Here is a 13902-nt window from a genome sequence, read left to right as displayed (position 1 = left end):
TTTTTTTTCTTTGGGCCGGGGGGCCCAGGCCTCCTCGGCCCCCCCTGTGGGTCCATCCATGGTTGAGGGCCTGTACCATCTTGCACACTCATGTGTTCTTCACGTGTAATTCGTTCCGCATCTCACACACTTTATTATGTAATTGATATATAAGATAAATTACTTAATACTATGATCAAGGATGGATTTAGGATTTTTTGCTAGCAAGGGCCGGGATATAAAGAAAAAAAAAAAACTTTAAATAGACATCTGTATAATATTAAAAATTATAAATACACAAAATCGTTGTTTCTAAATATATTAAGATGCAATCATTTACCAACAAAGACAAAAGCAGAATAATATATATTATTTTAATATTAGGTTGGCTAGGATTTTGCTTTTTTGAAGTAAGAGCATTCACAGTGGTGGTGCTAAAAATTTTATCTTTTAATACCTCAAAAATCTACTTTATCTATTTTACCATCTCATTTTACAATACACTCAATATCAAATGTTTTTTTATCACTTCATTTAAAATAATATAAACAACTCATTAAAATAATAAGGAAGAGGGAGAATTTGAGTTTTTTAATTGAAGGAAGAGATATACTCTTAACAAAATATTTTATTTTATTTTTAACAACTTACTACAGTTAATTGGTATTTATACTAGTTTATTGTAGTTACAAAAAATTTAGCTTTAGTTTGTCCTATAACACAATTTTTTCGTTCTTTGGTGGTAAAATAGTTTTTTTTTGCTAAAATACAATTACCATTATGATTTTTTTTTTTTTGGGTTAAATTTTTTGGTTGGATAGTTACTATTTGAGTTTGGCTAGCTAAACCGACTGAGGAGAAGGGGGACCAACTACAAAAATGAAATATAGAATTACTAAAAATAAAAAAATTGGACCTAGAGGAAACCAATCTCATTAATTAGTAAGTAATACAACAATAGTTTTTTTTTTGTGGAGAATCTATACAACAATTTGCTCACAGATACAAACAATATATATGAGAAATGTTTATAAATAAACTCTAATGTACATCGTATGCCATTACTTTTTTTTCTTCTAATGTACTAGAATCTAAACAGTTGCATCAAAAAAATAAACCATCAAATTTCATCTCCATCCCAACTGACCTTCACTTTGATCGATGAGGGGCCTTCCTCCTCCATTATTTCCCTTGGTAATTTGTTGAAAAATTTCATGAAACGACATCTAAGAGACTTAGGTATTATTTTCAAAATCTCATCAATCTAATCCTTAAGAATATGATTAACTGTTGGACCCCATTTTCTAAGATAGTTTACCCAAAATGGCTCAACAACTGCTGAGCCTAAATACTCAGCTGCAACCAATGTATAACTTGCTCCAGTATCCAAGTACAAATCAGCCTTTTCACAATCATTCCTCAGTCCAATTCCATCACGCCCATCCAAAACAAGTCCAAGCTTTGAATAAAATGCATGTCCATACCTTGATGCATACACAGCAACCTTGTTACCTTCTTGAAACTCAAGATCAGTAGCATCCAACCATGTACCACCTTTATGTTGAGAAAAATAGATACTCTGTAGCTCTCCATTGAAATTGTTGACTCTCAAGGTCACATGCTCCCAATCACCAATATGTTCACCTATGTGCGGAAGTTGAAAATTGAGAGGTCCAAACCTTATCTTGGCAGGACCATTAAATGGATAATAGATCCACGTAGCTATGTTAGTGAATGTAGCACCAAACATGGGCTTTACATGCATATATACCCGAGCTATTGCTAAATCTCCTCTCTTGACCCAGTCTTTGGCATCTAAGTCATTCGGTACGTTCAACCAATAGGCACCATCATCTTAACCACCTTGAGGAAGGTTTGAGCCGTTGGGTGTAATTGGAATAGGATTTCCCTCGTCCCCTTTCTTATATAATAGTCCCCCATTCTCAAATAACCATTCCACTGAGGCAGGCAGGTATTTTTCGTCAGGATGAAAGTACACCCAAGGAGAGTAAGCTTTAAATATTGGGTCAATTTGTTCTAGAGTAGGCATAGAAGATAAATCAGAATTGATATTCTTCAAGCATGCTATATCAGACATTACCCCACCAACTTGGGCTACAAATGAACCCAAATGAACTCCCATAGCTTGGGTCCCTCTAGTGATGGGCCTTGTAGTATAAATATTAATACCTTCAGCACCCCAAATCTAGTAGAAATTCTCACATTGCTTAGTGAGCTCAGTTGTAACACAACTTATTTTATCTAAGGATGGCTTCTAAGTTGCGTTTGTGACAACAAGCCCTAAGGATTTGTAACCATCTGGGCATTTTGGCCACCAGATAAAGCTAAACCCATCTTGATCAATATCTGATGAATACATGCTGCTCCACACATAATTGTAATCCACCAGAGCCTTCATATTTCCACGTAAGTACCTATCGAAGGCTAGTACAGATTGTCCAGTGAAGGGCTTGTTGTTGGGTTGGCTATAGTAACCTAGCACCTTGTATCCTTGTGCTACATCATCAGTTGTTGAGGGTTCAAAGAATGTTGCTCCAAGGTTGTCTGGACCACCTGAACAAGTCCTCCAAACTACTTCGAAATTTGTTGCTTCTGACACTATCAAATCTCCCACACTCAGAAACTGAGTTGCAAATCCTGTTCCTGTCGTAACGTAGAACACCAAAAAAGGAAAAAAAATGTTAATAAAAATAACACGTGTTGCCCACACTTACTAAAATGTTGACATCTTTAACCGTTCTCACAATTTTAAGACTAATGATTTGTTTGGGATCTGTTTATTTTGCAGAAATTGAATTTTTTTTGTTGAAAATACTGTAGATAAATATAAAAGTTAGCTGAAATAGTACAATGAGACCTATAAATAATACCAAAAAGTACAGTGGGGCTCATGTATAGTAGCGAAAATAAGTTGATTAGTAAAATAAGTTTGTAAAAATAATCTGTCAAACACAAACTAAAACTTACTATTATTGTTATATGTGTTCCAACAAAAGAAAATATAGGGTCAACTTATTATGTACACACTAGCATGTGTTTACGTGCAAGTATAGTGTGTTTACGTGCAAGTATTAAATAACGCATTAAAATCGGTTGTTTCATTTCGAAACAGTGAGTTAGACCCACAATTTTAGTGTGAAATAAACACAGCTTAAAAAAATATACGACACCAATCAAATTTTAGTCTCAAAATTTTGAAAATAGTTAACGGAATCAATATAATAATGATGATGATGATAATGACGATGAAAATTAACAATATATAATAAAGATCATATTGAGAGATATATACCAGGTGGCCAAATTGGTAATGGAGTTGGTCGCTTAAAAACGGTTTCAATGGGCAAGGGTGGATTTGCTTTAGGACATGGTGACATTCTACAAATAACACGAATACAATCTCTAGCTACCACAATAACCCATAATGTGATTACAAAAGAAGCAAATTTTGCTAAATTCATTGGGAATAAGAGGGCCATCTCAGCTTCTTTTTTTTGATCAACTACTAGGTTTCTGTGTCATGGAAGAAAGATTGAGTTTGAATAAAAAATTCCCAAACGTTTCCTCAATTTCACTTTTGCTGGGGCCTTTCTTCTATAGTTTCCCTTCGCCTATTTTTGTTTACCTGTTTTAAGTACCTTTTTATTTTCTATTTTTTTGGTATATTTACATTTTACTATTTTAAAGAGGAAAGTGCTACTAGGTTCATAATATTTTCACAACATTGCTATGTACCTAAGATTTTCACAACATTTTTCTATAATTGATAGCCACCTTAAAAAAGAGTAAGAATATTCTTAACTTTCCTTATCTAGGTTAGCATGAGACGAGATAGAATTGATTTTTAGAAAATTTTAGAAAAAAAAAAAACCTCTGAAAAAGCAACCCGTATTTTAGAGGTTGTTGGCTATAGTATCTTTTGGGAATATCTTCTCATAAATACTTTTTCCCTTATAGCATATCATTTGCTAAATAAATGCTGACACATATTTGACAACTTGTTTTCCTTTAATAGGAAACTGGAGTTTGAATATTCCTCCCTTATTGAAAAGGAGAGTAGGTATTTGAATATTCCCGCCTTATTGTTGTAATTATCAACCATTCAAAAATTAGTCCCATCGTGGCAAATACAATCCATAAGTTATAACCAATAAATGAAATGAGCCAAAATAAGTCCAATGCATTTATTGATTAAAAAGAAATTGATAAACACATGAAATTTTATAGATATTCTAGATATTTGTTAACAACAACATTTTAAGGGTGCAATTTAAAATGTATCATCTATCAAGTATTTAGTTATTAATTGGAATAATGGAATAATGGAATGTACATTAAAATATAAACTTGTTATATATATAGTACAATGTATCATCTATTAAGTATCCAATTATTAATTGGAATAATGGAATGTGCATTAAAATATACACTAGTTATATATATAGTATATGTACATGTAAATAATTGTGTGTAAATTTTGTGATATATCATTAAAAATATATGAAATGTTGGGCTACATGATATCATAATATTGTGGTCATCCCATAGACACTTAAACAACTTGTCAAGGTAAAATATCTAAAATTTTGTGCCTTTCTAAGATGTGTATAAATTCATTAGTCATTCAATCACAAAAGCGAAGATCACTTGAATTTGAAGGACGCGCTATTGTAGGGTGCATGTCATTCAATTTTGAGTGCTTCTCTTGCCCAGTGAGATTACAACATTCCAATGCCAAATTGAGGGTCCGTTTGGGAACTGTTTATTTAATTGAAATTAAAAATTTTATGTTGAAAGTGTAGAAAAAAAAAGTTAAAAATAATTAGCTAAATAGTACAATGTGATTTATAAATAAATTTGAGTTTTTTAATTGAAGGAAGAAATATAATCTTAACAAAATATTTTATTCTATTTTTAACAACTTGCTACCGACAATTGGTATTTTTACTAGTTTATTGTAGTTGCAAAAAATTTAGCTTTAGTTTGTCCTATAACACATGATTTTTTCGTTCTTTGGTGGTAAAATAGTTTTTTTTTTTTCCTAAAATACAATCATCATTGTGAATATTTTTATTTTTATTTTTTGTTAAATTTTTTGGTTGGATAGTTACTATTTGAGATTGGTTAGCTAAACCGACTGAAGAGAAGGGGGACCAATTACAATAATGAAATATAGAATTACTATAAAAAAAAAAAATTGAACCTAGAGGAAGCCGGTCTCATTAATTAGTAAGTAATACAACAGTTTTTTTTTTTGTTTTTGTTTTTGTTTTTGTTTTGGAGAATCAATACAACAGTTTGTTCACTGATACAAACAATATATATGAGAAATTAATGTTTATAAATAAACTCTAACTCACATCGTATGCCATTATTTTTTTTGTTGGCACAACATGTTGTGTAATTTTTTTTTTCTTTCTAAAGTGCTAGAATATAAACAGTTGCATCAAATAAAAAAAAAGTAATAATAAAAATAAACCATCAAATTTCATCTCCATCCCAACTGACCTTCACTTTGATCGATGAGGGGCCTTGCTCCTCCATTATTTCCCTTGGTAATTTGTTGAAAAATTTCATGAAACGACCTCTAAGAGGCTTAGGTATTATTTTCAAAATCTCATCAAGCTCATCCTTAAGAATATGATTAACTGTTGGACCCCATTTTCTAAGATAGTTTACCCAAGGTGGCTCAACAACTGCTGAGCCCAAATACTCAGCTGCCACCAATGTATAACTTGCTCCAGTATCCATGTACAAATCAGCCTTTTCACAATCATTCCTTAGTCCAATTCCATCAAGCCCGTCCAAAACAAGTCCAGGCTTTGAATAAAATGCATGTCCATACCTTGATGCGTACACAGCAGCCTTATTACCTTCTTGAAACTCAAGATCAGTAGCATACAACCATGTACCACCTTTATGTTGAGAAAAATAGATACTCTGTAGCTCTCCATTGAAATTGTTGACTCTCAAGGTCACATGCTCCCAATCACCAATATGTTCACCTATGTGCAGAAGTTGAATATTGAGAAGTCCAAACCTTATCTTGGCAGGGCCATTAAATGGATAATAGATCCACGTAGCTATGTCAGTGAATGTAGCACCAAACATGGGCTTTACATGCATATATACCCGAGCTATTGCTAAATCTCCTCTCTTGACCTTGTCTCTGGCATCTAAGTCATCTGGTACGTTCAACCAATAGGCACCATCATTTGAACCACCTTGAGGAAGGTTTGAGCCGTTGGGTGAAATTGGAACAGGATTTCCCTCGTCCCCTTTCTTATATAATAGTCCCCCATTCTCGAAAAACCATTCCACTGAAGCAGGTAGGTATTTTTCATCAGGATGAAAGTACACCCATGGAGAGTAGGCTTTAATTATTGGGTCAATTTGTTCTAGAGTAGGCATAGAAGATAAATCAGAATTGGTATTCTTTAAGCAAGCTATATCAGACATAACCCCACCAACTTGGGCTACAAATGAACCCAAATGAACTCCCATAGCTTGGGTCCCTCTAGTGCTGGGCCTTGTAGTATAAATATTGATACCTTTAGCACCCCAAATCCAATTGAAATTCTCACATTGCTCAGTGAGCTCAGCTTTAGCACAACTTATTTTATCTAGGGATGGCTTCTGAGCTGTGTTTGTGACAACAAGCCCTAAGGCTTTGTAACCATCTGGGCATTTTGGCCACCAGATAAAGCCAAACCCATCTTGATCGATATCTGATGAATACATGCTGCTCCACACATAATTGTAATCCACCGGATTCTTCATATTTCCACGTAAGTACCTATCGAAGGCTAGTACAGATTGTCCAGTGAAGGGCTTGTTGTTGGTTTGGCTATAGTAACCTAGCACCTTGTATCCTTGTGCTACATCATCAGTTGTTGAGGGTTCAAAGAATGTTGCTCCAAGGTTGTCTGGACCACCTGAACGAGTCCTCCAAACTACTTCGAAATCTGTTGCTTCTGACACTATCAAATCTCCCACACTCAGAAACCGAGTTGCAAATCCTGTTCCTGTTGTAACATAAAACACCAAAGAAGAAAAAAAAATGTTAATAAATATAACACGTGTTGCCCACACTTACTAAAATGTTGACATCTTTAATCGTTCTCACAATTTTAAGACTAATGATCTATTTGGGATCTGTTTATTTTGTTGAAACTGAATTTTTTTTGCTGAAAATATTGTAGATAAATATAAAAGTTAGCTGAAATAGTACAATGAGACCCATAAATAATACCAAAAAGTACAGTGGGGCTCATGTATAGTAGCGAAAATAAGTTGATTAGTAAAATAAGTTTGTAAAAATAATCTTTGTCAAATTATGTGTTCTAACAAAAAAAATATATAGGGTCAACTTATTATGTACACACTAGCATGTGTTTACGTGCAAGTATAGTGTGTTTACGTGCAAATATTAAATAACGCATTAAAATCGGTTGTTTCATTTCAAAACGGTGAGTTAGACCCACAATTTTAGTGTGAAATAAACACGGCTTAAAAAAATATATGACACCAATCAAATTTTAGTCTCAAAATTTTGAAAATAGTTAACGGAATCAATATAATAATGATGATGATGATAATGACGATGAAAATTAACCATATATAATAAAGATCATATTGAGAGATATATACCTGCTGGCCAAATTGGTATTGGAGCTGGTAGCTTAAAAACGGTTTCAACGGGCAAGGGTGGATTTGCTTTTGGACATGGTGACATTCTACAAATAACATGAATACAATCTCCAGCTACCACAATAACCAATAATGTGATTACAAAAGAAGCAAATTTTGCTAAATTCATTGGGAATAAGAGGGCCATCTCAGCTTCTTCTTCTTTTTTTTCTCTTTTTTTGATCAACTACTAGGTTTCTGTGTCATGGAAGAAAGATTGGGTTTGAATAAAAAATTCCCAAACTTTACCTCAATTTCACTTTTGCTGGGGCCTTTCTATTATAGTTTCCCTTCGCCTATTTTTGTTTACCTTTTTTAAGTACCTTTTTATTTTCTATTTTTTTGGTATATTTACCTTTTAGTATTTTAAAGAGGAAAGTGCTACTAGGTTCATAATATTTTCACAACATTGCTATGTACCTAAGATTTTCACAACATTTTTCTATAATTGATAGCCACCTTAAAAAAGAGTAAGAATATTCTTAACTTTCCTTATTAAGGTTAGTATGAGACGAAATAGAATTGATTTTTGGAAAAAAAAAAAAAAAAAAAAAACCTCTGAAAAAGCAACCCATATTTTAGAGGTTGTTGGCTATAGTATCTTTTGGGAATATCTTCCCCTAAATACTTTTTCCTTTATAGCATATCATTTGCTAAATAAATGCTGACACATATTTGACAACTTGTTTTCCTTTAATGGGGAACTGGAAACTCCCTCATTGTAAAGGAGAGTTGGTATTTGAATATTCCTGCCTTATTGTTGTAATTATCAACCATTCAAAAATTAGTCCCATCGTGGCAAATACAATCCATAAGTTATAAACGATAAATGAAATGAGCCAAAATAAGTTGAAAGCATATATAGATTAAAAAGAAATTGATAAACACATGAAATTTTATAGATATTCTAGATATTTGTTAACAACAACATTTTAAGGGTGCAATTTAAAACGTATCATCTATCAAGTATTTAATTATTAATTGGAATAATGGAATGTACATTAAAATATACACTTGTTATATATATAGTACAATGTATCATCTATTAAGTATCTAATTATTAATTGGAATAATGGAATGTGCATTAAAATATACACTCGTTATATATATAGTATATGTACATGTGAATAATTGTGTGTAAATTTTGTGATATATCATTAAAAATATATGAAATGTTGGGCTACATGATATCATAATATTTTGGTCATCCCATAGACACTTAAACAACTTGTCAAGGTAAAATATCTAAACTTTTGTGCCTTTCTAAGATGTGTATAAATTCATTAGTCATTCAATCACAAAAGTGAAGATTACTTGAATTTGAAGGACGCGCTATTGTAGGGTGCATGTCATGCAATTTTGAGTGCTTCTCTTGCCCGGTGAGATTACAACATTCCAATGCCAAATTGAGAGTCTGTTTGGGAATTGTTTATTTAATTAAAATAAAAAAATTTATGCTGAAAGTGTAGAAAAAAAAAAGTTAAAAATAATTAGCTAAATAGTACAATGTGACCTATAAATAAAGTTGAGTTATTTAATTGAAGGAAAAGATATAATCTTAACAAAATATTTTATTCTATTTTTAACAACTTGCTACCGACAATTGGTATTTATACTAGTTTATTGTAGTTGCAAAAAATTTAGCTTTAGTTTGTCCTATAACACATGATTTTTTCGTTCTTTGGTGGTAAAATAGTTTTTTTTTTTTTTGTTGCTAAAATACAATGACCATTGTGAATATTTTTATTTTTATTTTTTGTTAAATTTTTTGGTTGGATAGTTACTATTTGAGTTTGGTTAGCTAAACTGACTAAAGAGAAGGGGGACCAACTACAAAAATGAAATATAGAATTACTAAAAAAAAAATTGAACCTAGAGGAAGCCGGTCTAATTAATTAGTAAGTAATACAACAGTAGTTTTTTTTTTTTTTTTGGAGAATCAATACAACAGTTTGCTCACTGATACAAACAATATATATGAGAAATTAATGTTTATAAATAAACTCTAACTTACATCGTATGCCATTATTTTTTTTGTTGGCACAACATGTTGCATAATTTCATCAAATTGCCGGTCTAAAGTGCTAGAATATAAACAGTTGCATCAAATTAAAAAAAAAAAAAGTAATAATAAAAATAAACCATCAAATTTCATCTCCATCCCAACTGACCTTCACTTTGATCGATGAGGGGCCTTCCTCCTCCATTATTTCCCTTGGTAATTTGTTGAAAAATTTCATGAAACGACCTCTAAGAGGCTTAGGTATTATTTCCAAAATCTCATCAATCTCATCCTTAAGAATATGATTAACTGTTGGACCCCATTTTCTAAGATAGTTTACCCAAGGTGGCTCAACAACTGTTGAGCCCAAATACTCAGCTGCCACCAATGTATAACTTGCTCCAGTATCCAAGTACAAATCAGCCTTTTCACAATCATTCCTCAGTCCAATTCCATCACGCCCGTCCAAAACAAGTCCAGGCTTTGAATAAAATGCATGTCCATACCTTGATGCATACACAGCAGCCTTATTACCTTCTTGAAACTCAAGATCAGTAGCATCCAACCATGTACCACCTTTATGTTGAGAAAAATAGATACTCTGTAGCTCTCCATTGAAATTGTTGACTCTCAAGGTCACATGCTCCCAATCACCAATATGTTCACCTATGTGCGGAAGTTGGAAATTGAGAAGTCCAAACCTTATCTTGGCAGGGCCATTAAATGGATAATAGATCCACGTAGCTATATCAGTGAATGTAGCACCAAACATGGGCTTTACATGCATATATACCCGAGCTATTGCTAAATCTCCTCTCTTGACCCTGTCTCTGGCATCTAAGTCATCTGGTACGTTCAACCAATAGGCACCATCATCTGAACCACCTTGAGGAAGGTTTGAGCCGTTGGGCGAAATTGGAACAGGATTTCCCTCGTCCCCTTTCTTATATAATAGTCCCCCATTCTCAAAAAACCATTCCACTGAAGCAGGTAGGTATTTTTCATCAGGATGAAAGTACACCCATGGAGAGTAGGCTTTAATTATTGGGTCAATTTGTTCTAGAGTAGGCATAGAAGATAAATCAAAATTGGTATTCTTTAAGCAAGCTATATCAGACATAACCCCACCAACTTGGGCTACAAATGAACCCAAATGGACTCCCATAGCTTGGGTCCCTCTAGTGCTAGGCCTTGTAGTATAAATATTGATACCTTCAGCACCCCAAATCCAGTTGAAATTCTCACATTGCTCAGTGAGCTCAGCTTTAGCACAACTTATTTTATCTAGGGATGGCTTCTGAGCTGCGTTTGTGACAACAAGCCCTAAGGCTTTGTAACCATCTGGGCATTTTGGCCACCAGATAAAGCCAAACCCATCTTGATCGATATCTGATGAATACATGCTGCTCCACACATAATTGTAATCCACCGGATTCTTCATATTTCCACGTAAGTACCTATCGAAGGCTAGTACTGATCGTCCAATGAAGGGCTTGTTGTTGGGTTGGCTATAGTAACCTAGCACCTTGTATCCTTGTGCTGCATCATCAGTTGTTGATGGCTCAAAGAATGTTGCTCCAAGTTTGTCTGGACCACCTGAACGAGTCCTCCAAACTACTTCAAAATCTGTTGCTTCTGACACTATCAAATCTCCCACACTCAGAAACCTAGTTGCAAATCCTGTTCCTGTTGTAACATAGAACACCAAAACAGAAAAAGAAAATGTTAATACATAACACGAGTTTCCCACACTTACTAAAATGTCAACATCTTTAACCGTTCTCACAATTTTAAGACTAATGATTTGTTTGGGATCTGCTTATTTTGCTGATACTGAAAAGTTTTTGCTAAAAATACTATAGATAAAAATAAAAGTTAGCTAAAATAGTATAATGAGACCCATGAATAGTACTAAAAAGTACAGTGGAGCCCATGAATATTAGCGAAAATAAGCTAATTAGTAAAATAAGTTGGCAAGAATAATTTTTGCCGGACACACATTAAGACTTACTATTATTGTTATTTACAATATATAGTGTTCCAACAAAAACAATATAGGGTCAACTTATTAAGTACACACTAGCGTGTGTTTACATGCAAGTATAGTGTGTTTACGTGCAAGTATTAAATAATACATTAAAATCGTGAGTTTAATTTCAAAACAGTGAGTTAGACTCACAATTTTGGTGTGTAATAAACACGGCCTAAAAGAATATACAACACTAATCAAAATTTTGTCTCAAAATTTTGAAAATGGTTAACGAAATCAATATAATAATAATAATAATGATGATGATGATGATGATAATGAAAATTAACAATATATAATAAAGATCATATTGAGAGATATATACCTGATGGCCAAATTGGTAATGGAGCGGGTAGCTTAAAAACGGTTTCAATGGGCAAGGGTGGAATTGCCTTAGGACATGGTGACCTTCTACAAACAACACGAACACAATCTCCAGCTACCACAATAAACAATAATGTGATTACAAAAGAAGCAAATTTTGCTAAATTCAATGGGAATAAGAGGGCCATCTCAAGTCTCAACTTTTTTTTTTTTTTCATGTGTTTAAAAACTAAAAATTGTTGTTTGAAAACATTTGTGAAAATACACGTGAGTGAAAAAGTGTGTAAAAATACATGTAATGTTGTTTAAAAACTGAAAATGGTTGTTTGAAAACACAAACAAAACACCCCCTAGGTTTCTGTGTCATGGAAGAAAGATTGGGTTTGAATAAAAAACCCAAACTTTTCCTCAATTTCACTTTTGCTGGGGCCTTTATTTTATAGTTTCCCTTAGCCTATTTTTGTTTACCTTTTTTAAGTACCTTTTTATTTCCGTCTCAAAAAAAAAAAACCTTTTTATTTACTATTTTTTTGCTATATTTATATTTTACTATTTTAAAAAGGAATGTGCTACTAGGTTCATAATATTTCCACAACATTGCTATGTACCTAAGATTTTCACAACATTTTTCTATAATTGATAGCAACCTTAAAAAAGAGTTAGAATATTCTTCACTTTTCTTGTCCAGGTTAGCATGTCATTTGCTAAATAAATGTTGAACACATATTTGACAAATTTTTTTCCTTCAATTGCAAAATTGGGGTTTGAATATTCCTCCCTCATTGTAGAGTCCAAATCTTTCATCCCACTCTTCCTTCTTCACTATATACTCCACAAATAAGGCATGTTTGGTACATGTGTTTGAACACATGTTTTCAATTTTTAAACAACATTACACGTATTTTCACAACTTTTTTCACCCACACATATTTTCAAAAAAACTGAAAACTGTTGTTTAAACACACATACCAAACGGGCCCAAAAACATGCCACATGTCCATCTAATCTATTAAATACTAAATTTATGCCTTCTATTATTTCAATTTCCTGAAATAAATAAATAAATAACCCATCATATTTAGGTAATTGAAATAATAGAAGGCATGAATTTAGCATATAATAAATTAGATGGACATGACATGTTTTTATTCGTGGAGTATATATTAGAGCAAGAAGATTTGGACTCCTCATTGTGAAGGAGAATTGGGGTTTGAATATTCCTCCCTCATTGTAAAGGAGAGTTGGTATTTGAATATTCCCCCTCATTGTTGTAATTACCAACCATTCAAAAATTAGTCCCATCGCTACAAATATAATCTATCAGTTACAAACAATAAATAAAATGAGCCAAAATAAGTCCCAAGCATTTATAGATTAAAAAGAAATTGATAAACACATGAAAATTTGCATTGTGAGGAAAGGATGTAGTTTTGTTACATTATGCAAAATAACATGTGATTCACATACATAACACAAATTTTATATATATTCTAGATATTTGTTAACATCTAAATTTTAAGGGTGCAATTTAAAATGTATCAACTATCAAATATTTAATCATTAATTGGAATAATTGAATGTGCATTAAAATATACACTCGTTATATATATATAGTATGTGTGCATGTAAATAATCGTGTTTAAATTTTGTGATATATCATGAAAAATATATGAAATGTTGGGCCACATTATATCATAATGTTGTGGTCATCCCATAGACACTTAAACAACTTGTTGATGTAAAACATCTAAAACTTTGTGCCTTTCTAAGATGTGTCCAATTCATTAGTCGTTCAATCACAGAAGCGAAGATTACTTGAATCTGAAGGACGCCATATTGTAGGGTGCATGTCATGCAA

General features: G+C 32.7%; 2 protein-coding genes and 1 pseudogene across 2 annotated transcripts; all 3 read right to left on the bottom strand.

The window, feature by feature from the left end:
* Nucleotides 1–1099: 1099 nt before the first annotated feature.
* On the bottom strand, nucleotides 1100–3479 carry LOC142615743 (hypothetical protein At1g04090-like; annotated as a pseudogene).
* A 2002-nt stretch (nucleotides 3480–5481) lies between these two features.
* LOC142615655 (hypothetical protein At1g04090-like) lies at nucleotides 5482–7837 on the bottom strand. Its single transcript, XM_075788395.1, has 2 exons — nucleotides 7651–7837; nucleotides 5482–7025 (listed from the first exon to the last, which is right to left on the bottom strand). Exons 1-2 carry the CDS (start codon nucleotides 7835–7837, stop codon nucleotides 5482–5484), a joined length of 1731 nt encoding a protein of 576 aa, XP_075644510.1.
* A 1996-nt stretch (nucleotides 7838–9833) lies between these two features.
* On the bottom strand, nucleotides 9834–12232 carry LOC142615624 (hypothetical protein At1g04090-like). The gene is made up of 2 exons (XM_075788363.1): nucleotides 12046–12232; nucleotides 9834–11377 (listed from the first exon to the last, which is right to left on the bottom strand). The coding sequence occupies exons 1-2, from the start codon at nucleotides 12230–12232 to the stop codon at nucleotides 9834–9836; spliced, it is 1731 nt and encodes a 576-aa protein (XP_075644478.1).
* Nucleotides 12233–13902: the final 1670 nt, after the last annotated feature.

Source organism: Castanea sativa, chromosome 11 (genome assembly GCF_040712315.1).
Source record: "Castanea sativa cultivar Marrone di Chiusa Pesio chromosome 11, ASM4071231v1".
NCBI lineage: Eukaryota > Viridiplantae > Streptophyta > Magnoliopsida > Fagales > Fagaceae > Castanea > Castanea sativa.
The sequence above is the reverse complement of the archived record's forward strand: the minus strand, read 5'-3'. Positions and strand labels throughout refer to the sequence as shown.

Coding starts and splice junctions, on each gene's coding strand:
- LOC142615655 (XM_075788395.1), bottom strand. CDS start 7,837: ATGGCCCTCTTATTCCCAATGAATTTAGCAAAATTTGCTTCTTTTGTA. Junction 7,026..7,650: donor AATACCAATTTGGCCAGCAG/GTATATATCTCT, acceptor ATGTTACAACAG/GAACAGGATTTGCAACTCGG.
- LOC142615624 (XM_075788363.1), bottom strand. CDS start 12,232: ATGGCCCTCTTATTCCCATTGAATTTAGCAAAATTTGCTTCTTTTGTA. Junction 11,378..12,045: donor ATTACCAATTTGGCCATCAG/GTATATATCTCT, acceptor ATGTTACAACAG/GAACAGGATTTGCAACTAGG.